The 25,536-nt window shown below is 37.4% G+C and overlaps 1 protein-coding gene across 2 annotated transcripts in view; it reads left to right on the top strand.

Annotated features, from left to right (window-relative positions):
- The window catches only part of SMG1 (SMG1 nonsense mediated mRNA decay associated PI3K related kinase), a 99,152-nt gene that overhangs the window by 15,270 nt on the left and 58,346 nt on the right, over positions 1 to 25,536 (top strand). Inside the window, exons 2-10 of one of the 2 annotated variants that reach the window (XM_020879055.2) lie at positions 10,596 to 10,654; positions 13,899 to 14,062; positions 14,572 to 14,727; positions 16,884 to 17,020; positions 18,143 to 18,201; positions 19,401 to 19,614; positions 23,211 to 23,336; positions 23,733 to 23,805; positions 24,882 to 24,979. In XM_020879055.2, the coding sequence (XP_020734714.1) occupies positions 10,605 to 10,654; positions 13,899 to 14,062; positions 14,572 to 14,727; positions 16,884 to 17,020; positions 18,143 to 18,201; positions 19,401 to 19,614; positions 23,211 to 23,336; positions 23,733 to 23,805; positions 24,882 to 24,979 (1,077 nt within the window). In that variant the 5' untranslated portion in view covers positions 10,596 to 10,604. The remainder of the gene's footprint in view (positions 1 to 10,595; positions 10,655 to 13,898; positions 14,063 to 14,571; positions 14,728 to 16,883; positions 17,021 to 18,142; positions 18,202 to 19,400; positions 19,615 to 23,210; positions 23,337 to 23,732; positions 23,806 to 24,881; positions 24,980 to 25,536) is intronic. The other variant, XM_020879054.2, reaches the window with a different exon arrangement.

Here is a 25,536-nt window from a genome sequence, read left to right as displayed (position 1 = left end):
ATCTTCTCTGTCCTCAGGGGTTATGTTTGGCATTTTAGTTGGAGAGTTTGGGTGGGGATGAGGGGGTGGGACATGTTTCTTTGTAGACTTTCAGTCTTTCTGTCCTATTCTGCTAGGGAGGTCATGGAGTAAGAGATTTCCTTTCAATTTTGACAGTTTCCCAGACTGAATGGGATGTTTCTAAAGTACTTCCAGGACTTGCTGACAAAAGAGGAAGATAAGCAATGCAAAAATGGTAGCTGAAGCAGAGTTTTATTTAAGGCTGTAAACCAACTTGTGTTAAAAATAAACTTCAGAGGAGAGTAAATCAAATTAATGTGGTGCTTTAGATTTGGGAGCCTTCAGGTGAACAATTATTTAGCATTAACAACATTTTTTTTTGTTAAATACTAAGAATTCATATTTGTATTGAAGATTAAAAGGATACCAGATTTTATAGACATCAGTATTCTTAATGCCTAGTAAGATGTGAATTTATGCCAGATGAAGTACATAATACTTAACATACATAAAACAGATTAGAAGTGGATTGCCTGCCTCTCAAGCAGTGATTTTTCTGATTTTGCTAGCCATAGTGCTTTGATGCTTGTGTCAAAAATTGATGCTTTGATTTGAATTGATTTGATTTGATGCTGTGGTGTTGGAGAAGACTCTTGAGAGTCTCTTGGACTGCAAGGAGATCAAACCAGTCAGTCCTAAAGGAAATCAGTCCTGAATATTCATTGGAAGGACTGGTGCTGAAGCTGAAACTCCAGTACTTTAGCCACCTGATGAGAAGAACTGACTCATTGGAAAAGACCCTGATGCTGGGAAAGATTGAAGGAAGGAGGAGAAGGGGACGACAGAGGATGAGATGGTTGGATGTGACTTGATGGAGATAAGTTTGAGCAAGCTCTGGGAGTTGGTGATGGGCAGGGAAGCCTGGCATGCTGCAGTCCATGGGGTCGCAAAGAGTCGGGCACGACTGAGTGCCTGAACTGAGTGCTTTGACTCTTTAAAATTTCTTGAAAATGAGTAGGCAATATGAATAGGTTTCTTTCTGTACCGTGCCTAGGTTAATTCTTCCCAAGCTTAAAGTTCAGACACTAAGTGAAGTTTAGTTAGTGCTAAATACTGTCTGCATTCCTCAAAACTCAAAAAGAACTCTAGGGCATGTAAATTATATCTCAATAGGTCAAACATAAAGGAAATAGTGTATTTCTTTACAGTAAAGGTGTAAAAATAAGTAAAAGACCATTGGATTACCCAGGTGACACAGTGGTAAAGAATCTGGTAAATTCTTTACCGTTTGGTAAATTCAGACACTAACAGTCTTTGATTTCACTGGAGAGTATCCAGTGTTACGTTTTTGCTTTTCCATTGAAAAGGACTATTAAATTTGGTAGGCAGTGTAAAACATGAAATATCAAATTATTAAAAATGAATGGCCTTTTGTGTGCTCTGTGGTGTCCAACTCTGTGTGACCCTGTGGACTGGAGCCCACCAGGCTCCTCTGTCCGTGGAATTCTCCAGGCAAGGATGCTGGAGTGGGGTGCCATTTTCTCCTCCAGGGGATCTTCCCCACCCAGGGATCAAACCCACATCTCTTTCATCTCCTGCATTGGCAGGTGGATTCTTTACCAGTGTGCCTCCTGGGAAGCCTAATGGTCCTTACTTGTTTTTATATCTTTACTGTAAAGAATTATGTAAAGAAAATAAAAAAGTGACCACCACAGTCAAGCTATCAATAGTTCCATCATCCCCTTCACCCCACGCCCCCAAGTTTCCTTGTTCCCTTTTGTAGTCAGCTTTTCCTAGTCCTTGGTAATGACTGGTCTTTTTTTTTTCCTCCCCTATAATTTTGTCTTTTCAAGAATGTTATAAATAAGTTTTGAAAAAATTGTGGTAAAATACACATAAAATTTACCATTTTACAATTCAGTGTTATTAAGTACATTCATAGTGTGCGCAGCCGTGACCAACACCTAGTTCCAGAGCTTCTTGTCATCCCAGATCGAAATCTAGTACTAACTAAGCAATCACTCCCAATTTTCCCCTCTTCCCACCCCCTTGCAACCATAAATCTACTTTCTTTATAGATTTGTCTGTTCTGGGCATGTCATATAAATGGAATCATGTAATATGTAGCCTACTGTGTCAGACCTCTTTGACTTAGTATAACATTTTCAAGGGTCATCCATGTTGTAGTAGGTATGGCTGAGTAATCTTCCATTGTATAGATTTACACATTTTGTTTATACATTCATTGTTTGATCTGCATTTGAGTTTCTGCCTTTTTGCTACTTTAAATAGTATTGTGGTGGACATTGATGTGTAAATTTCTGTTTGAACACTTTGTTTTCAGTTCTTTGGGGCATATACTTGGTAGTCAATTGGAGTTGATTTGCTGAATCATGTGGTATTTCTCTGTTTAACTTTTTGAGGAAATGCTGTTTCTGAAGTGGGTTCTAGCATTTTACATTCTCATAATGTATGAGGGCTCCAAATTTTCCACCTCTCACAACTTTAGTTATTTACCATTAACAAATTTTTTGACTCTCTTAATGGGTGCTTTCTCTTTGTGGTTTTGATTTGCATTTTCCTCCAGGTGGCGCTAGTGTTAAAGAACCCACTTGGCAATGCAGGAGACATAAGAGGCTTGGTTTCGATCCCTGGGTCAGGAAGATCCCCTGGAGAAGGGAATGGCAACCCACTCCCGTGTTCTTGCCTGGGAAATCTCAAGCCTGGTGGTCTACCATCCGTAGGGTCACAAAGAGTTGGACACGACTGAAGTGATTTAGCACCCTTTTGCCAGTGAAGCTGAGCAACTTTTCATGTGCTAATTGGCCATATGTATATCTTTGGAGAGATGTATCTATTCAGATCTTTTGCCCATTTTTAAATTTGATTGTTTTCTTGCTTAGTTATAGGAGTTCTTTATATACTAGACTCTTAAGAGATACATGATTTGCAAGTATTTTCTCTGGTTTTGTGAGTGGTCTTTTCACTTGATAGTAATCCTTTGCACAAAAATGAGACTTGTAATATGCATATTAAGTAGGTTTAAAAGACTCAGAATTTATTTAAATGTACTACTGAATCCATCCCTTTCTATTACTGGGTTCTTTTTTGTGTTACAAGACGAAGTTTTTACTTAAATAATCATAATGGATTTTGATCCAAGGTCGTCATCTAGTTTCCCTCCACTCTCCTTGCAGCATCATGCTGTTCTCCTTTCCCTATGAAAAGTGTGTGGTGTTAGATAATATAGTACGTCTGCCTTCAATGCTGACATCTCAAACTAGTAAACAAATTGAAGCTAGTATAGCACTAAAGTGCAAGCTAGTGTGGTACTCTCTCTGAGAGTAAAAGTTTAAAGTAAGTTTAAAGAAGGTACTGAATCATAGGATTTCTTTTTCCCCCTGAAATCACAGAACATTTTATATTCCTAATTGGAATTTATACTAACAGTTCTTTTCTTTCTAGATTGTAAATTCTTAGAGGGTTGGAACTATCTTATTTATTTCATCTTTTGGAGTTATTACTGTTAAGTGCTCTTGTAGAAAATAACCAAGAAAACATTGTTCATTTTTAATAGAACATATGGGAGAGGGAGTATGGGTTCTAGGTTGAATCTTGAAGAAAAATTAGTGTTGGGTTAAGTTAGGGGACTGCATTCTAGAGTAAAGAGAAGGGCCTCGATTGTGCGAAGAGGCAGTCATAGGAAATAATTTTTTGCTCTCTGGGCAATGGGAATACAGTGACAAGCAACACTGACAGGCTCCTGCCCTTCTGGACTTTACAGTCTCCTGGCGGAACACAGTTAAATAAGCTTCTCCAATGGTGTAAGAGTTAAGGAACTGTTAGGTTTCGGGTAGTACTTATGTAACAGGGATTCCTAGTCAGTCTCAGGGGAATCAGAAACTTTGCAAAGGAAAGCTAAAGCTTAAAGGACATTGAAAGATTATTGAGGGCCAAGGAGAAGGCTGTTCCATGCAAACAGACTTAGCAAGGTGACTGGGGCACTGAAAGAATGGGATGGATGGGGCACAGAATATAAAAGGGTTACAAGAGTGTGGAGAGTTAGCTGAAAAGGGAAGCGAGGGCCAGAAGATGATAATGGCAGTGGGAGGACATCACATTTGTGTTTTATTAGAATTGTTTTTGTTGCAGTGTGGGGAGAAATGGAACAGAGGTGAGAACTAGAGGTGGAAAACATACTATTAGGTAGGTGTAAATGTAATTACAGTTCCAGATTGTGAATTTTAAATCATTTTAACTAGGCTCAAACACATCTTTATTTACCAAAATAAGGAACCATTGCAGTCAACACATTTTTGCCAATGAGAAATAAGTTTGTTTATTCCTGTAGTGTAAAAATTTGGGATTTGATGAACTCTTGGAAAGTATTTTCTGCCTCCTGCTGGTTGTGGAAACATTTTCCCTGCAAAAAATTGTTGAGATGCTTGAAGAAAGTGGTAGGTGGTTGGTGAGGGGTTAGGTGAAGATGGTGGATGAGGCAAAACTTCGTAGCCTTATTTGTTCAACTTTTGAAGCGTTGGTTGTGCAACATGCAGTCAGATGTTGTGGAGAAGAAGTGGATCCTTTCTGTTGACCGATGCTGGCTGCAGGCGTTGCAGTATTTGGTGCATCTCATCAGTTTGCTGAGCTTACTCTCAGATGTAATGGTTTTCGTGGGATTCAGAAAATTGTAGTGGATCATACTGGCAGTAGACCACCAAGCAGTGACCATGACAGTTTTTGGTGTATGTTTGGCTTTGGAAAGTGCTTTGGAGCTTTCTCTTGGTTCAGCCACTAAGCTGGTCATTGCTGGTGTCATATAAAATCCACTTTGCATCACATATCCCAGTCCGATCGAGAAATGGGTCTTTATTGTTGTGTAGAATAAAAGATGACACTTCAAAATGACAGTTTTTTTAAAATTTTTGGTCAGGTCATGCGACACCCACTTACCGAGCTTTTTCACCTTTCCAATTTGCTTCAAATGCCAAATGACCTTAGAATGGTTGATGTTGAGTTCTTTGGCAACTTCTTGTGTAGTTGTAAGAGGATCAGCTTTGATGATCTCTCAATGGGTCATTGTCAACTTCTGGTGGCTGGCCACTGCACTGCTCATCTTCAAGACTCTAGTCTCCTTTGCAAAACTTCTTGAACCACCGCTGCACTGTATATTCATTAGCAATTCCTGGGCCAAATGTGTTATTGATGTTGGGATGCTTCCACTGCTTTATGGCACATTTTGAACTCGAATAAGAAAATCACTTGGATTTGCTTTTTGTCTAACATTATTTCCCTAGTCTAAAATAAATATAAACAGCTAGTTTGAGTCTACTTTGACCACCTGATTGGTGGCACCTGATGAAAGTATAAACTTTGGCTACCTGATGCGAAGTACTGACTCATTGGAAAAGACCCTGATGCTGGGAAAGACTGAAGGCAGGAGGAGAATGGGACGACAGAGGATGAGATGAGTGGATGGCATCACCGACTTGATGGACATGAGTTTGAGCAAGCTCCGGGAGTTGGTGATGGACGGGGGATGGGGGGGGTGCTGGCGTGCTGCAGTCCATGGGGTCGGAAAGAGTCGGACACAACTGAACTTTACTGTAACAAGTAATAAGTCATTAGCAAAAAAACATAAAGCGAGAAATGTGCATTAAAATGATGTATAACATAACCACATTTAAGAAAGTGTTCTAATATCAAATGGCCAAGTTCAGCAGTATAAAACTGCAATTTCTTTTGCACCAACATAATATGTCTGTCTGACCAAATAGTGCCATTTGTTGGAAAATGCCCACCGTTATTAAAGTGGGAGTTCTGGGAAGAAAGGAGCCAGTTGTGTTTGAGGCATTAGAACATTAAAAGTGCTTTTTTGTTGTTGTTAAACAGTTGGGTATATAGGTCTGGATCTCAGAGTGCATGTCTTTGATGGAGGCCTAGATTTGGGAGTCTGTGTCATACAGGTGTTAAGTATTGCCATCAGCATAGTTTGCAGAAGAGATGAATAAAAGGCCTATGGTCAAGCTTTGAGAAACTCCAAGGCTTAGTGGTTTGGTAGAAGAGGCTGAGTAAGTCTTCAGAGGTTCCTGAAAAAGCAGAAGTGGAGATGTAGGAAGAAATACAGAGTATAACATCCTATAGGAGAAGGCAATGGCACCCCACTCCAGTACACTTGCCTGGAAAATCCCATGGACGGAGGAGCCTGGTAGGCTGCAGTCCATGGGGTTGCTAAGAGTCGGACACGACTGAGCGACTTCACTTTCACTTTTCACTTTCATGCATTGGAGAAGGAAATGGCAACCCACTCCAGTGTTCTTGCCTGGAGAATCCCAGGGATGGGGGAGCCTGGTGGACTGCCGTCTATGTGGTCGCACAGAGTCTGACACGGCTGAAGCGACTTAGCAGCAGCAGCAGCAACAGCCTATAAGCCAAAGGAAGGAAAGAATCTAGTTACTCTGAATTATCAGGATCTGAGCCTGGGTTATTATAAGGATTTTAAAAAGAAGTTTTCATTCAGCCCACTTCATTCCTCTGTAAGGCACCTTTGTGCAGGCCATAGCCTGATGAACCCTGCTCAGTAGCCTTGTGAAAGCCTGCTGTGAGAGGATGAGTAAGGAGCAACCTGAAATATATCTTGCTTTTAGCAACCTAGAGGTCTTAGTTGGTTTTGCCAAAAGGGGTAGAACAAAAGTTGGACTGGTGTAAACAGAGGAACTAATAGAGGTAAAGAAATAAAATGGGGAGGAGAGACAGTTCTGTTTGACTGCAAAGAGCAAAGGCAGATTGGTTGGTTGGAGGGATGTGGAATTGATGGAGTTTTTCTGTTTTTTTTTGTGTGTATGTGTTTTTAATTTGTTTTTATATTTTTAAGTGGGAGATACTAGAAAATTTTACATGTTTAAGAAAATTCAGTTTGGTGGAAAAGGTAGAGTCCACAGGAGAAAGATTATTTGAAAAGTCCGAGAAGGTAGAAATAGATGGAGTCCCATAAAGTTCTAGAGCTGAGTGCGTGTGTGTTCTCGTATCTTTATTTTTCCTCTTGGTCGAGTAGAGAGAATGTTAGAGAAGGGAGGAGAGAGGGGGTAGGGAATTTAGGAGAGTGTTTTGGAATCTGAAGAGAATGGGGAACAGATAGTACATGTGGAAGATGAACTTTGGAAGAACCTGAAAATGTGGTACTTACTGATGGATGATGGGTGATTGATAATTGGATTTATGCAGGATTAGGATTTTGCCAGATTGGTGTGGGGGAAATATTAAGGGAATTTAAGGGAAGAGTTACTGAAGTGAAAGACCATGAAATCTAAACTGATTAAAGGAGGAAGTTCAAAAGAAGTTACTTGGATTGGGAAAAGTAGAGAAAGTCACAGGAATTAAAGTTACTGAAAACCTTTATAGTGGTACAGAGAAAATGAGAATAGAGAGTTGTCAAAAGCAGTGCAAGTCATCAGAGCAAGATGAACTGAAAAACTTTTGGGATTTGAAAGACAAGTAACCATCAGTGGCAGTTGCTACTTTGGGAGGAATGGTTTCTGTGGAGCACTTTGGAGCATTCAGGGTGTGACTGTGATTTCAGCAAGTTGAAAAGTGAGTGAAGGCAAGGATGATAATTTTTTTCCCAGAGGTTTAGCTATGAAAAGTCTATCTATACAATTAGCTTTAGAAGGATGTATTAGCTTTAGAAAAAAGAGAGCTGCATTTTTTTTTTTTTTAGAAGAAAGACCTGAGTGTGTTTATTTGTTGATGATGTGATGAGCAGTAGGAAAGTTGGAGATGCAGGGCATACTTCAGAAGATAGGGGGATGTATGGATTCAGAAGGCTCTGTAGATAGAAGGTTAACTTGTTCCATCGTGAGTGTGATGGGAAGAAAGACTCGGTGTGAGACCCAGGTAAACTTGTGGATTGTTGGAAGGAGGTTGGCAGGCAGTGGTGGAGTGTTAAAGAACTTGAACTGAGTTTACATTCTTACTCTGCCTTTAATTAGCTGTGCTGCTTTAGGTCACTTATGGAATTTTTATCAGCGGTAGTACTGGGGGAAAGAGAAAGGTGCAGAAAGTTTGACAGCTGTTTTGGAAAAGCAGAGAACCCCGGCTAGGGAGTCATGGGCAGCATTGAAGACTCAGTTGTAGGCAGAGAGCTACGTAGGAGTGGTGTATTCAACAACGTTTACACTGAAGACAAAGTGTAGATGCACATGAAGCAAAGGTTGAAATCTAATGGAGTACCCATGTAGTTGCTTACTTTGTCCTTTTTGGTTAATATGACTTAGAGGTCTGTCAAATAGATGGTGTTTGAGATTCCTTGGAATGGATATAAACTATATTAAAGTTGAAAACTATGTTTTGCTAAAAATATTACATAAAAACAAAATTTACAACCTTTAAATTTTGCATTAGAGCATATTCAATGATTTTAAGTATAGGTGCAGAGTTAGAAGGAACATGTCCATAATACCACCCTTACTTCTGATAGCAGTTGCAAGTTTAGGGGTCCTCTAGACCACTCTTGGGTTGGATAATTCACTAGAAGGACTTAAAGATTCATTGAAAGCTGTTATATTTGTGGTTGCAGTTTATTGTGGCTAAAGGATACAGATTAAAATCCACCAAGGGTAAAGGTACATAGGGCAGAGTCTCAGATACTTCCAAACTCTGAGCTTCTCCCTGTTTCCTGGTATTGACTTGTGATAATACGTATGGAATGTTACCAAACATGGAAGCCCAGCCCAACCTTGTTGTCCAGAGTTCTCATGGGGTCCATGATCATTTGCCCACATGCATGAACTTAGGTTTCCAGCCCTACTAAAGGTTGAGTTGATACATGTGATTCAAAGGCCTCACCATAGATCCCATAGTTTTACTTTCTGGTGTGACCCAAAGTTTCCAGGTGAACAGGGACACTCTTACTAGGCATTACATTCCAAGAGTTTAGACTTTTTACAGAAGTTGAGTGGTAAACTCAGGCCTCTCTTTGGGCAAGGTGAAATTCTTTACACTTTTACAACAGTAGTTAAATATATTTTTGTATTTTGAGACTGCGAAAAGTAATTAGTTAAGGATTGATTGATATTAAAAGTTGATTACTAAAGAACCCATAAATAGGTAATTAAAATTTGGTATTTAATACTTAATTCTTATTAAGTACCTATGGAAGTTTCATCAAGAAATATTAACTTAATATTTCATTATAGTAAAACTGAGGTAAACTCATTTATAATTTTTAATTTTGGCTTGATGGTTCAATTCTGTTTTATTAAATTTGAACTTACTATTTTCTCCTGTGGCATTTCATATAATGAAGTCCCTGAGCCTCCCAACTTAATTTTTTAGCCACAGATTCATATTTTAGAGCAGTGTCTCTCATGTGAAAGTGTGATGTACTCAAGTCTCAGAGTTATGCGTAGTTTCACCTTTTCTCTTACACTTTTTTTTCCATTTTTTTTATTAGTTGGAGGCTAATTACATTACAATATTGTAGTGGTTTTTGTCATACAGTGACTGAATCAGCCATGGATTTACATGTATTCCCCATCCCGATCCCCCCTCCCACCTCCCTCTCTACCAGATCCCTCTGGGTCTTCCCAGTGCACCAGGCCTGAGCACTTGTCTCATTCATCCAACCTGGGCTGGTGATCTGTTTCACCCTAGATAATATACATGTTTCGATGCTGTTCTCTCGAAACATCCCACCCTCGCCTTCTCCCATCTCTTACACTTTTTTGAAAGTATGTCTGAATCCAGGTGAGTAAGAGACATCACAGGGATAACCTTGAATTTATTTTTAAAAGGTAAATTTTTAGGGGTATGAACTGTTAGTATGAAAAACAGTATATTCTGCAACTTCTTTGTGACGGTGATGCTCTCTATCTTTGAGTGCCAGTGCTTCAGAGAATCAACGCATTCCCACCTCATTGGCTTTAGTGCATATCTCATTTCCTGCTTGATCCTCATTACAAATTAGATCTCACCATTAAGAGTGAAATCCCTTAATAAGCTTAGTTAAAAAACAGCCTGAAGCAATATCAGGCTTTTTCTGGGCACCACTAGGTGTGGTGTTTGCATCAAGTCATTTTGGGATGCTTTATGGAAATATTTTCTGATAGAGAATTCCCTGACTTCACCTTTGCAGGCTGATTTTCTCCCCCCCCTCCTTAGTTGCTTTTCATGATGCTTACAAGAACTGGACTATAAAACCACATTTAGGGGTGACATACTATCCCTAACACTCGGTAGGTTGTTGATGTGAGATCCCAGGGCTTGGGTCAATGAAAATGAATAATCTCTCTGATTTATTACATTTTCTGTATATTAGGTAACTAAAATGAGTGGTAACTGTATTTGCATGTGATTTGTGTGTTATAGTTAACATTTAAATTCTCTTTGGTTCTAAAATTTTTTTCACTGCCACCTCAAGCCTCTGTCCTCTAAGGCAGAGAGTGGCATTCCATCTCAGTTTTTGCTTCAGCATATGAACCCTAGAAGGCCATAGTGCAACTAAAAGCACCTAACCCATGAATGATATTTGCTTCATGTTTGGAAAACAAATGTTTTAACCCACTGTCCTCACTAATATTGTAACTACTGTCTTACAGATTGACTTGATGCAAAAACATCACAAAGGCTCCATATTATACAGTATGCGATTTTTGAGGTATGAGCTTTAGAAACTTACCTCTCATGTGGCATGTACATCAGGCTTTAACTTCAGTTTAATCATTTTGGGGAATTTATGCATTTCTTTTTTTTTTCCCTCTCTCTCCATAATATTTTTAGAGTATTAAAAGGGCTGTGGAGGTATTTTTGGGTCCTAGCTAGGATACTTAGTCTTAACAAATACATTTTCTTTTATTACTGAATTGAGATACTAATTCTGGCAGATAGTTTTTTCAGCCCTTACAATTAGCTTAACATTTATGCCTGCCTCTTTGAGTTCAATCTGCATTTTCTTTTTAGTGCCCTTTGATTGCTTCATTTTAAAAAGTGCTTATTTCCATTCTTAACAGTTTTCTATTTATTGGACTGCGATGATCTTGTTGATGCTAACTGCCTGATACTGACTTTTTGAGAACTAAGCTGTCTAGATCTTGTAAAAAGAAAGATTTCATATAAGTGCTGAACCATTTTGTGTCTTTGGGTTCAGAATATCTATAAATTGAATTCTTGTTAGAAGTAGTTTGATTGGTTTGTATTAAAAAAACCTGGCAACCAGGGAGTTTTTAGACATTTCTGAGACAGTAGTTCTAGTGAATTTTTCATTATATTTCTGAAAACTCAAATTCTGGGGAGAAAAGTCTCTGTTTATTTGTGTATATACTAATGAGATTTTATTTCTAACAAATTGGGAGATTTGTTCTGTTTTTTTGTTTAGTTTTGTATGATTCCTAAGTAGAAATGAATTTCTTGGAAGTAGTGGATTGCTTAATTTTTTCAATGAAGAAGTTAAAATCAGTTTATTGTATGCTGAGTATAAAAACTTGTTTTGATCATATGTTCATTAATGATTTATATTTATCTGTTAGACTGGAAACCTTGAGTATATTTAGTATTATGGACCTACTGACTTTGAGTGTACCTTGTAAGCTAAGTATTTCTTAAGAACTTGTTATCTTTCATAATAAGCTTTATAAAAACATCATGTGTAGGTATTATCCCCATTATATGCAACAGACATCAGAGGCTTGGAAGTTAACTTCCTTGTGCAAAGTCACAGGTACCTGTCCAGTGCTGGAGCTGAGATTTGAGCCTAGATCTTTTTTTAACCCATATTCTCTGTTGCCTTGTGTTTACTGCTATGTCATCAGAAAAAGATACAAATATTTAACTCTTCATAGTAAGAGTAGCATATGTAATCTATATTAAACATAATGGACACTAGAAATCCAAAATATTTTAATATCTATTTAAATATTGGTAAGACTGTAATTATCTTGATGTTTCAGGATTGTTTTATTAATTCATTTGCTAACAGTTTCCTTTTCCAGGTTGTTAGGTGCCATAAATACAGACAAGTTTAAAGTCTGCCCAAATCATTAAAGCTTATAGATTCTTTTGTTTTTCAACTCCTTTTTAGAAGTTAATGGTATGTTACGGTTTATTATAGGTGCTCCTTGAGTATGCTACTTTTAGATACATGGGGCAGGTCATTACGTAAGTTTAAGGAGTTCTTATGCCTCATTTAGGGGTAAAGGCATTAAATGCTTGTAGACTTACTACACTTAGACAGTATCCTCATACCTTTTTTTTAAATTCCATAGATTTTATCTTTTCATATGTTGGAAGTTCTAAGCTTTGTTGAGTGAACTCTGAATGTTTGAAGAATATACTCCATTATAGAACCTTGGTTATACGTTTAGTTAGTATGGTAGCGTTATGAATTTTTATTAAGTTTCAGATTCAGAGCCTTTAGGAATAATTTAGACTTGTGTGCCATGGAGGTGTCCAAGTTTAATTAAACCTATTTGTCTACATTCTGTATTAACAACGGTTGCAGTAGGTTCAGATCAGGATGTCTGAGCCTATGCAACTTTTTCATATTTAGTATTGTTGTGGGTGGGGACAAGGAAAGGATGATAAACTCTAAATAAAATACACAGACACTGTGTCCTTTTTTATACATGGGGAGGGGAACGGGATTGAGAAACAGCTAAGTTTCTGCTCTTGCCAGTGTCCTTAATGTCCCCAGATAATGTCACCAAAAAATTATGATGCAGAAGGTGTTTTAGTAAGTATCATAAGAATGATCCCCCCCCCCCCCCCCCCGCCTCCCAAAAATGTCGTTCCTCTCTGAAGAAATAGCAATATTAGAGGAGCATTTTTCTTCATACTTTTTATGTGTTACCATAGAGTAGTTAGTGTTGTCTTATATATCTTGATACCTTATTTCTTGATAGTTGATTGAAGAAAGAATAAGGTTCATGAGAAGTTACAGAGTTTAGCTTCCTATTTTACTGATAGGGCCAATGGGGCATAGAGATGATCCTTAGATAAGCATACTGATTTTACCTTGGGACTGTGCCATTTGTTTATTAATATCCAAATATCTGGGATTATTCTAGGTAGCATTTGAATTTTAAATAGATTATGGGCTGCAACCTTCAGCTTTATTGGATTCTTGGATGCCTTGCTTTTATTTTCCTTACTTTTTATAATTTCAATAGATATTATTTTTTTAATTGACTCAGTCTTTACTATTAATAGATATTGCTTGTATAAAGAATATCTATTAATAATGAAGTCCTCAGTATTACCATAATCTTATTTTTCAACTGTGTTCTTTCCTAATACCCTACTGAGCATGCTTTCTAATTTCATTCTATAATCTATTTTCTCACCAAATAGTTAAGCTATGAATTTAGGTGAGAGAGACAGAGTGCCACATTACCGTTAGGCAGTAGTTTAAAAATAATTTGGTAACACTTTGCTCCTGCCTGATATGTTGCCAGTGTTTTTTATTTTTTGACTGAGAAGACTGATTTTCCACTGGTTAACCTTCTTATGAGAGAAGGCAATTTAGAAACAACTATTCCTTTTATCAAGTCATGTGAAAAGAACCCTGGACCGTGGTGACCAGCTACCTCAGTTTGCCTGGGACTAAGGGAGTTCATAGGACATGGAGATTTCAGTGCTAAAACCAGTTTAGGTGTTGAGTTGGCCACCCTATTCCTGAAAGTTATTCATATTTCTGAATGAATCTTTAGATAGTAGAAGAGACTGAAAAGCTGGTGTTTCACTCATTGACAATCTCTTCATGGTTGAAAGACTTCTTATTAGATGTTGGAGTGCTTTTGTATAATAGCAATGAGAAGATAGAGGCTTGTATAGAAGAAAGATTTACGGTTTGGGTTATCAAAATGTTTTTTTAAAGTTGTAACTTTATACCCTTCTCTCTTTTGCAGAACTGATAGTGCATCAGCCGACCCAGATAATTTAAAATACTCTTCATCCAGAGATAGGGGTGGGTCTTCCTCTTATGGACTGCAACCTTCAAATTCAGCTGTGGTGTCTCGGCAAAGGCATGATGATACCAGAATCCATGCTGACATACAGAATGACGAAAAGGGTATATACTATATATTTCCTTATTGCCAGAGGCATACTTTTGTGTGTATGTGTGTTTTTTAACCTGCCTACTTCTCCTTTTCCTCCTCCTTCCCTTTCTTTCCCTCTCTCCCCTTCTTCTAGTATGTTTAAAATATAATTATTAAACACAGTGCTGTTCTTGAAACTTTTTTTGAAAGTTTACCCCTTAATTGTAAATTTAAATATACTTTTTACACATGCAGTAAAATATATAAGTGCAGTTTTCTTCCCCCCAAAATATAGTATTATCACTGAGGCTAACGTCTTTCCTGACTACTGTCTCTCCTCTGGACTTCTAAAAAGTTTTATAGTGCAAAATCTGATCTTCCACTGAAGATAACAAAATGAAATCAAGGCATGCATCACAGGGATAGAGTAGAAGCAAAGGCTGGTTGAGCTGCAGATTGAGTCAGAAGGACCTGAACTATCAGGAATTGATAGAGTGAAACAAAGAACCCATTGAAATAATGTAAATGTTGCTGTTTTTAGGTGGCTACAGTGTCAATGGAGGATCTGGGGAAAATACTTATGGTCGGAAGTCGTTGGGGCAAGAGCTGAGGGTTAACAATGTGACCAGCCCTGAGTTTACCAGTATTCAGCATGGCAGTCGTGCGTTAGCCATCAAAGACATGAGGAAATCACAGGGTAAGACTGGGTGACCTGGGACCAACGCACATGCCTCTACTGAGACATCTCCTAAATGCCTCGTTTCATACCAGTGCCTTGTGCATCTGTGACTTGGTCAGCTTACTGAGTTGAGAAACATGTGTCGGTGATAATTGTTTGCATTCTTTTACTTCTCAGCTGTTCCCTAACATAAATTTCTACCAGAAAGGTTTTTAATACTCTTGAAAAGAATTCTCTTGAAATAAGGAGACTGGATAAGATTTTTAAGAAAGGATTTTCTTGGTTACAGTAGATATTAAACATATAGTGTATAATAGGCTCTTCTGCAGCAACCTTCAACTCTAGGGTGAGGGTAGGCCCCTAGAGTTCTAGAGTTCTGTTTAACTCTAGTAACGGGACTGGGCCCTTTTCTAAAGTTAAACACACAGTTAGTGCTTCTTGCTTTAATAACACAAGCCTCACTGAATGCGTAAAGTATCTTGAATGTTTATAGGATTAGAGGTAATGGGTTTTTTCCTGAAAGAGAAGTTCATTTATTGGTGAAGCTTATTAAGAAGTCAAGATTTCTGATTTATACACTTTGTTGGATATAATTACTGTTTGGACCTTTACTTTATAACCATTTTTTCCCAGTGAGGAGTGTGTGTGTGTGTGTGTGTGTGTGTGTGTGTTGTGTATCTTGGTGAACATTTTTGATTAGAGCTTTTTTTATTTTGCATGCAGCTTTAAAAAGCTTTTTTTTTTTTTAGCTTTTTTTTTAATCTTTTTTTTTTTTTTTATCTTTTAGATAAATTTTTCTAAAGTGGAATGACTAAGTCATAGGCTGAAACATCTCTTAAAAGTCTTTGCAGTCTTAAGAGTTAGGTCTGGCAGAGTTAGGAGATGACTCTAAAGCTAGTTTAGTCTAGCTCCCCTTCACAGGCTCAGAGTTGCACAGTTTGCTAGTGGCAGCATTGTAAATACAGCCTAGATTTCTTGACTGGTAACCTACAGACATTTTTATCAGTCATCCTTGCTGACTCTGTAGGTTAAGGCTTTTTAAAAAATCTTATTCTTTCTCTCAGATGTTATAATTTCTTTTATTATCACTTTTCCTTTCATTCCTTAGAAATGGAACTGTCAGACCGTTTAATGTGGTTTGTGTTAATGTCCATTCATTAGTTATGATGAATTGCACAGTTGAAAATTTAAAAAGAAAAATTTAACACTTTATTTAAAGCCATCTTGGTTAGTAGTGTTCAGCATTGTTTGAGCATTCCTGCTTGTTCTTGTCATTAAACAAGGGAAGAAAAGTTTTGATTTGCCACTTTCCTTGTGGCGGCATGCCTTGCACATGGTAGGTGGTAATTAGACATTTGTTGAACTGAATGTGTGACTGCAGTTCACCAAAACATTGTTCTTGAATACTGATGATGTAACAAGAGGCTCCCCTCCAGTGGGAGACCTAGGTGAGAAAGAGAAGCATGTAACCTCTTTTTGCCTGATGGTGACTTTATCTCTAAACCTGTTGAAGTTTCTTACCTGTGCTCTTTACCTGGGTGTTGAAGACAGTTCGGAACAGATCTGAAGAGAATAATTTTTAAGCCTTTCTTTTTTCTCTGTCAGTTGGTTCTCTGGAATGAGGTATCTGTGTAGGTTTATGTTTTTGAGGGTCTGCTGTGTGCCTGGCAGTCTGCTGGGGCTGGGTTTACAGTGATGAACAGAAGTGTTATGGCTGGGCTTCCCTGGTGGCTCATTGGTAGAGAATCCACCAGCCAATGCAGGAGACATGGATTTGATCCTTGGTCTGGGAAGATTCCATGTGCTGCGGAGTGGCTAAGCCCTTGTGCCACAACTGCGGAGCCTGTGCTCTAGAGCCCAGGAGTCCACGTGCTGAAGCGACCGAAACTTGCACCCCTAGAGCCCCTAGAGCCCAAGCTCCGCCGAGAGGCCCCTGTAATGAGAAGCCCGCACACCACAGCTCGAGTCACCTCTGCCCTCCAAAACTAGAGAAAAAGCCCCTGTGGCAGCAAAGACCCAGCACAGCCAAAAATAAATAATTATTAACAAAAATGTTACAGGACTTGCATTCATTGAGCTTTAATTGTCTGGTGGACTGTGATTATTAATATACTTTAAAATATTTGGGCTATTAAGTTTCTGTGCTGATTCATCCTCATTGTTTATGTTCACAGAGCGATCGATGTCTTATTCTGATGAGTCTCGACTGTCGAATCTTCTTCGGAGGATCACCCGGGAAGACGACAGAGACCGAAGACTGGCTACTGTAAAGCAGTTGAAAGAATTTATTCAGCAACCAGAAAATAAGCTGGTCAGTGTAGTATGTTTGGAAATATTGATCAGTTTTGCATATCCATAGTACACTAGATAACGTTATCTGAAGTAGTTTAAGAAGGGAAAAGGTTCTCTTCTAAGGAAAATTAATAGTAAATTTCAGATTATTTGGCCTATATTATGATCATCTTGAACTTAATGCCCTTAGTGTGTAATTTAGCCACAAATGTTGGATCTGTGTTGGTTCCTTCTGTGATAAAGTACTTTTGACCTTTTACATATTTATTCTGTTGTCCTTGGAACTTTTTTATCCTGTGTTCTGGGACAGAATATCTCTCCGTTTTCATAAGTGAAACTGGAGTACGAGGTACATAATTTGCTCATGGGTAAGTTTGGTCTGGTGGCCAGGGCTAAATAAATGGAAAAACTCTTTAAAGTACAGGAGGAAAAAAAAAAATTAAGTACAAGAGGGAGTTCCCCGGTGGCCTGATGGTTAGGATTCTGGGCTTTCATTGCCTTGACCTGGGTTTAGTCCCTGGTTAGGGAACTGAGATTCTGCAAGCTACTTGGCCTGGCCAGAAAAAAGGAATGAAGTACAGGAGCAGTTACAAGTTTCTCTGCCCTACAGCTGAGTCTCCTACTATTAAGAGCATGACACAGAACAGGAGAAGGCGATGAAAATGGTACAGTGAGTCAGATGACATTTGGTTCAAAGCTTGTTTCCTCCAAGTCCCCCTGCCTGATTTTATTATGAAAAATTTCAGATACACAGTAAATTGAAAGACTTTTACAGTGAATATCATAGCATCTAAATTCTGTCATGAACACTTTTAACACTTTATGACTTTATCATATATGTCTCTGCCTCTTCTTCTATCCATCAGTCCACCTGTTGTTTTAAAAATGCATTTCAGAGTAAATAAAAGAGTTGTTTGTTTTTCCCCCATTGATGATCATGACTGTATATTTCCTATGGGTAAGTTTCTTTCAGAATCTGAAAGGAAACTTATGACCCTCCTGATATAATTGGGACCTGGGAATAATAAGAAAAGTAAGGTGTGGTCCGGTTACAATTTGGAGGGAACCAGAAGTAAGAAAAAGTACGTAATTGTTATTCTTAAAAGTATAGAAATCTGAAGTTTTTATTAATTTTTTTAAGGTGCTAGTTAAGCAATTGGATAATATCTTGGCTGCTGTACATGATGTGCTTAATGAGAGGTAAGTAGTTAAGAGAAATTTAAAAAGTAGACAGGAAGATAAACTTACTGACTTCATTTATAACATACTTAATGTTTCACTAGGTTCTCTTGCCATCTTTTCTTGTGTTAAAGTATTTAAACCTTAATTACCACTGAAATAGAATCCAGGTGGGTTATAGTCTGTGGGGGTGCAGAGACTGGACTTAGCAAATGAGCCCGCGCGTGCACGCACGCATGCGCGCGCACACACACACGGAACCCACTTGAAAGGGAGAGCCTTTTTTTTTTTAATTTGTCAACATGACTAAATAATTGAGCACTGACTTGTAGAATGACATAAACTCTGAATGGAAGCGGGAATGAATCCAATTAACTTCTGTAAACTAGAGCATTTTGAAACTGCTTAGAGAGTAGAGGTGAAAGGGCGTGTCCTTTGGGCAACAGTGGATTCAAGCCATCTAGTCTCCAGGGCTGCTGGGGTTCCCCAGAGGTCTGCAGTCATTTCTTCATATGGTGATTCCCAAAGAATTGCAGTGTTGGAAAGCATCGAAAACTCATCTCAGTGCGTCATGAATCTTACTGCTTTTTGATGGTTTTATTTTGTAAACTTAAATCAGTGTTAATCTTCTAAGTTTATTATATTTAACTATTACTGTTCCCTATTTTATAGTCCTCAGATACTAACTATTACAAGGTATATAATTATTTGTATAGTAATTTTATCTGATCCCTGGGTTGGGAAGATCCCCTGGAGAAGGAAATGGCAACCCACTCCGGTATTCTTTCCTAGAAGATCCCATGGATGGAGGAGCCTGGCAAGCTACAGTCCACAGGGTTGCAAAGAGTTGGACATGACTGAGCGACTTCATTTTGTCTGATCACTTGTTGCTACCTTTTTTCTATGAATCAGTTAGTATAGTTTGAGATGAAATTCGAAGTCTGAATTTTAGTATATTTAAACCTTTCTTTACTATTTGTAAATAATCGATTCTAAAATAAAAGAAAATTTAAAGTTTTAACAAAGGTACTTTGGGCACTACAGGAGAGAGAAGATAGAATACTTAGAATGGATAAAACTTAAACCTTTTGTGTAGTCTGAATAAAAATTAAATCATTTAAGACATTCTGTTGTGAGATATGTTATTCTTGTCATCTGTGAAAGCTTAAGCCTCTTGTGTATTTGTTTGTTTTGTTTTGTTTGCATTAAAATAAACACAGTAGCAAATTGCTTCAGGAGTTGAGACAGGAGGGAGCTTGTTGTCTTGGCCTTCTTTGTGCATCTCTGAGCTATGAGGCTGAGAAGATCTTCAAATGGATTTTTAGCAAATTTAGCTCATCTGCAAAAGATGAAGTTAAACTCCTCTACTTATGTGCCACCTACAAAGCACTAGAGACTGTAGGAGAAAAGAAAGCCTTTTCATCTGTAATGCAGGTAAGAATATGGAGGATGGGGGAGTGATGATGTGCTTGGTAAGAACGTTGTCTTTAACACGTCTTTGGTGGAATGCTTGAAGAAAGGAATCTTAGGGTAGGGGTTATCTACTGATGGTACATGTAATGTAAATAAAATTCCTCTTTCTGAATTTGAGTAAAGAATATAAAGAATACACTTTATAGGTATACACATATAGGTAGATTTAAAATAAGTTACTTAAAATTTTATGTCTTCACTCTTTAGAAACTTTCTTTTGAATTTGCCTAGTACTAGAATCATTTACAGATTTGGACACTGGAGCTGCATGAGGAAAGCCAGGTCAAAGGGGGCTTCACATTTTTTGAGGGAGATAAAAATTAAGCATCACAACTTACTTTGGGTTTTTTTTTAGGTTTGATAATGTTAAAAATTATTATTCCAAGTTATATAAAATAATTGCATATCTGAATTATTAAAAGATGATTCCCAATTTAATTTTGAGCCCAGTTATAAGTAATTAAATTTTTGTTGTTTAGAAATTTAGAATTTGATGGTTTTGGAATATTTGATATCTTTATTTTTACTTTTCCTAAAAAGTTGATTTTATGTTTTATTTTGGCCAATTATTAAAAAAAAGTGAGAAATCTATTCTGTCTTAAAATTTTTATTTTCCCTTCATTGTAGAGGTTATGAAAAGAATTTGGGGAAAGATTTAGAAAATTATTTGTAACTAAACAGCATAACACCAAATTTGCCTTATTCTGCGTGCAGTTTATATTGTGGATGTTCCCCCAGTTATTTATTTTGAAAAATTTTAAATCCGCAGGAAAACAGATTGGCTAGTACAGTAAACACCCATATATCTTTTTTTTTTTTTTTATTTTTTATTTTTTATTTTTATTAGTTGGAGGCTAATTACTTTACATCATTACAGTAGTTTTTGTTATACATTGATATGAATTAGCCATGGATTTACATGTACTCCCCATCCCAGTCCCCCCTCCCACCTCCCTCTCCACCCGATCCCTCTGGGTCTTCCCAGTGCACCAGGCCCGAGCACTTGTCTCATGTACCCAACCTGAGCTGGTTATCCGTTTCACCCTAGATAATATACATGTTTCAATGCTGTTCTCCTGAAACATCCCACCCTCGCCTTCTCCCAGAGTCCACAAGTCTGTTCCATACATCTCAGTCTCTTTTTCTGTTTTGCATATAGGGTTATCGTTACCATCTTTCTAAAGTCCATATATATGTGTTAGTATACTGTAATGGTCTTTATCTTTCTGGCTTACTTCGCTCTGTATAATGGGCTCCAGTTTCATCCATCTCATTAGAACTGATTCAAATGAATTCTTTTTAATGGCTGAGTAATATTCCATGGTGTATATGTACCACAGCTTCCTCATCCATTCGTCTGCTGATGGGCATCTGGGTTGCTTCCATGTCCTGGCTATTATAAACAGTGCTGCGATGAACATTGGGGTGCATGTGGCTCTTTCAGATCTGGTTTCCTTGGTGTGTATGCCCAGAAGTGGGATTGCTGGGTCATACGGCAGTTCTATCTCCAGCTTTTTAAGAAATCTCCACACTGTTTTCCATAGTGGCTGTACTAATTTGCATTCCCACCAACAGTATAAGAGGGTTCCCTTTTCTCCACACCCTCTCCAGCATTTATTGCTTGTAGACTTTTGGATAGCGGCCATCCTGACTGGTGTATAATGGTACCTCATTGTGGTTTTGATTTGCATTTCTCTGATAATGAGTGATGTTGAGCATCTTTTCATGTGTTTGTTAGCCATCTGTATGTCTTCCTTGGAGAAATGTCTGTTGAGTTCTTTGGCCCATTTTTTGATTGGGTCATTTATTTTTCTGGAGTTGAGCTGGAGGAGTTGCTTGTATATTTTTGAGATTAATCCTTTGTCTGTTGCTTCGTTTGCTATTATTTTCTCCCAATCTGAGGGCTATCTTTTCACCTTGCTTATAGTTTCCTTTGTTGTGCAAAAGCTTTTAAGTTTCATTAGGTCCCATTTGTTTATTTTTGCTTTTATTTCTGAAATTCTGGGATGTGGGTCATAGAGGATCCTGCTGTGATTTATGTCGGAGAGTGTTTTCCCTATGTTCTCCTCTAGGAGTTTGATAGTTTCTGGTCTTACATTTAGATCTTTAATCCATTTTGAGTTTATTTTTGTGTATAACACCCATATATCTTTTACCTAGATTTGTCACTTATTAATATTTTGCTCCAGTTTTGTTTTTACACACATGCACACACAGACATGATTTTTTATGGAACCTTTGAAAGTAAATTACATCATGATGGTTTACCCTGTGATACTTGAGCATACATATACATCTCCAGAGATTAAAGCTAATATTCTATATAACAATATTATAATCATACCTAAGAAAATTAGTTCTGTCACATAATAAAATCCATGTTCAAATCGCACTGTTGCCACTGAGATGTCTTTTATAGTTTTTGTCTTACTCCGGATTCCATCAAGATTCATGTTTTTGGCGAATCTTTAATCTCTTGAAGATGATGATGTGCCTCTTTAATCTTTCTTAAGTGTAACAATTTGCTGCACTTTTTTTGTTCCCCTTCTTTTGTAGAATGTTCTATGTCTTGGGCTTGTCTGATTATTCCTTCCTGGTTAGATTCAGTTCAAACAGTTTGGTCATGAATACTTCATGGGTTCATACTTAGCTTTGTGTCATGCTACCAGGTACATAACTTCAGGTTCACATACCTCTTAGGTGAAGAGTTTCATTGCTTAGTTAAGGTGAAGACCAATCAGATTTTTCCATTGTGAAGGCTTCTTTTTCTCCCTTTGTAATTAGTCAGTAATCTGTACATAATGCCATGAGACCTTCTGAATATTCTGTTTTTCATAATATTTCACTCAATTTTAGCATTCATTCATATGCTGTACATTGTGTAGATTATAGTACTAGCTGTTGCAAAATGGTGGTTTTCTCATTCTAGCACTTTTTCTATATTTATAACATCATTCTTTTGTAGAGAAGAACCTTCGTTTGGGGGAAAAATGGGTTTTAACAAAAAATTCAGCTGCAAAATATTCTATAAGTAGCATGCCATATGGTTATTTTATATATATATATATATATATATATATATATATATATAACACACACACATGTACAGTGGTAACATGATATGTCATTCTTGTGTTAGAGCCGTGCTAATCTTCTCTAAGTCATTCCAGTTTGAAGCGAGTGTTTATATCTTAAAGTATAAACTGTACAATATTTGCTCTGTCTTTTGAATTTTAAAATCATACATTGTAGTTTTTGTTCTTGAAATTTTAATCACACCCATAATATTGAAGAGAGCACTTAGGAACAGAGTAAACACATTACTTAGAAATATGTTAACAGACATTAAAGAAGGGAAAAATAAGTATTTGTTTTCAGCCTTTAATATCTTAGTGGATTGAAATGTTTTCAAATTTTTTGGAAACTAAAACTACAGAGTTTATTTTCTCTGATGTCATAGTCAATTTTGGCTATGTCACTATTAAATAATAAACCTAATTTGCTTGTTTTCTCCCTATTTTATTAAATGTTCATGGTTTGTAACTTTTATTTTTCAGCTTGTAATGACCAGCCTGCAGTCCATTCTTGAAAATGTGGATACACCAGAATTACTTTGCAAGTGTGTTAAGTGCATTCTTTTGGTAGCTCGATGTTACCCTCATATTTTCAGCACCAATTTTAGGGTGAGTTCCCTGACCCCTTCTTTTCAGATGATGGAGTGAGGGATTGGCTGCGTGTGTGAGGACTTGAGAAATTAGATAGAAAACAAAGTTTCTGCTCCTTTGAGTATAATCAGTTTTAAGGGCCAGGATTGAATGATATAGTAATGCAATTTTATAAAAAATACCATCTGTACTTGCCAACACTTGTGCCTTAAGATACTTAAATATTTCGTCAATGTCATGAAGAAAGGCCCATTATTCTCCTGCCCTGTCCCTCCCACCCCTATTTTAAGTTAGTATGATGTCAGGTAGGTAGGACATAAGATGTTCTAGAATCTCTTACTCTTATGTGGTCCACAGGTGAAATGGCAATAAGACCTTAAAATGATTCGTCCCCTTTTCTTTGTCTCCATTCAGGATACAGTTGATATATTAGTTGGATGGCATATAGATCATACTCAGAAACCTTCACTTACACAACAGGTGTCTGGTGAGTCATTCAGGATATATCAGTCACTTAAATGTGGGAAGGCGTGTTGGCTCCTCAAAGACCAGCTGTTAATACTAGTTTTTTGATAATAGAAGAAAAATAATTACTTCAGAGAATATTTTGGTGAAGATTACTTGTTAGCTACCTATATTTTTTGAAAGGAAAAATGTGTACTTTTGTAATAAGTAGGGAGAGTAAATGCAGGTTGTAGTGTTGTACCTATGACTTGTCTCAAGTCATTTGTTGCATGTGTTGGTTGGAAGGGATGCCATAGTGGCAGTATTCTGAAGGGAAGAATGGAAGGAACATCCTGGATATTTATGATTTTTTTTTGTTTTTCTAGTGATTAAGCAGTCAAACAAATGGATTCATTTGGATGATTGTCATAAATTGTGGGGAAAAGCCACTTTCTTTTTCAAGTTAAATGAATGACTAGTAGGACTCACTTGAACTTGTCCCAGGTGCTGTAGTTTTTCATAGCTTGTTTGGTACAATAAAGTTCTGAAGTTAAGATACAAAGGTGAGAATAGTTCTCTCAGTTCCAGTGGCAAGTGGTCCCATTTCTCCCCTGGAGAAGAAGGTACACTTTCAGTGGCCAGGTGTGGCCCTGGAGAAAACCAGTGAGGTCTTAGATTGGGACAGTATAGTCTCAGCCATCTGTGTAGTGACAGTATGGATATTAAATCTACTTTAAAAAAAAAAAAAGGACAGATTAGATTTTAATTTCTATAGAATTTTTATTTCTGCAGCATTAAAAGAGGTAGCTGTTAATCATTAGTATATTTAATAGTTCATGGGGATTTTCTGGTAGTCCAGTGACTAGAACTCTGCACTTCCATGGGGCAAAGGGGGATGGGAGAGTGGTTTGATCCTTGATGTGGGAGCTAAGACCCCACAAGCCTTGCGGCACAGCAAAAAACAAACCAAAAACAGTTCATAATACTAATTTTATGATACAGAGCTTGTTTCAAAAGTGAGCAACTTGAAAGCCTTTTAAAAGTCTCTTACTAAATATTTTTTAATTTAGACCTAGATTTTTTTTCCTACTCTTTCAAAATTTCTAATGTGCTTCCTAGGGTGGTTGCAGAGTTTGGAACCATTCTGGGTAGCTGACCTTGCATTTTCTACCACTCTTCTTGGTCAGTTTCTGGAGGACATGGAGGCATATGCTGAGGTGAGTATATAAAAAACAGTTATTTCCTAAAATTTCAGTTAAGAAAAAAAGCAAAAACAAAAATCTAAAGCAGTGCTAGATTTATTTTAAAATAATTCTGATCACCAGACATTTAAGCAAAAATTATGAGACCAGTGCAGTTTTTAAATTGTTTTTCAGATGCTTTTAGGTTGCCAGCAGAATTACTGGAAGGACATTGCAGGCCTAATTTCCCAAAGCTTGAAATAATTTTGGTGGTGGTAGTTTTCCAAAAACATTTTCTTCAGTTATAGTTTACTCTTAGTTTTTATTACAAAAAAGATTAATTGATATTGTGAATTGATGATGAAAAAGGCTTTCCTCTTACTTGTGTCGGCAGTCTTGGCTTGTGCTTCAGAGGACAGAGCTTGGTTTCAGTCACCTGTTGAGCATGACACTTTTAAATCAAGTGTCCATTACTGGTTCTCGGATTTCCTGGCTACTGTCACGATTTAAACCTGCCGTCTTTGAATCTATCTTTTAGTGTTTCTTTCTTGCTCAGTTAGTCATTACCATGGTTCTTATTTGGTGGTCAAGGC

The sequence above is a fragment of the Odocoileus virginianus genome, chromosome 33 (genome assembly GCF_023699985.2).
Source record: "Odocoileus virginianus isolate 20LAN1187 ecotype Illinois chromosome 33, Ovbor_1.2, whole genome shotgun sequence".
NCBI classification, from domain to species: Eukaryota; Metazoa; Chordata; class Mammalia; order Artiodactyla; family Cervidae; genus Odocoileus; species Odocoileus virginianus.
This window is presented reverse-complemented; position numbering and strand designations above follow the sequence as displayed.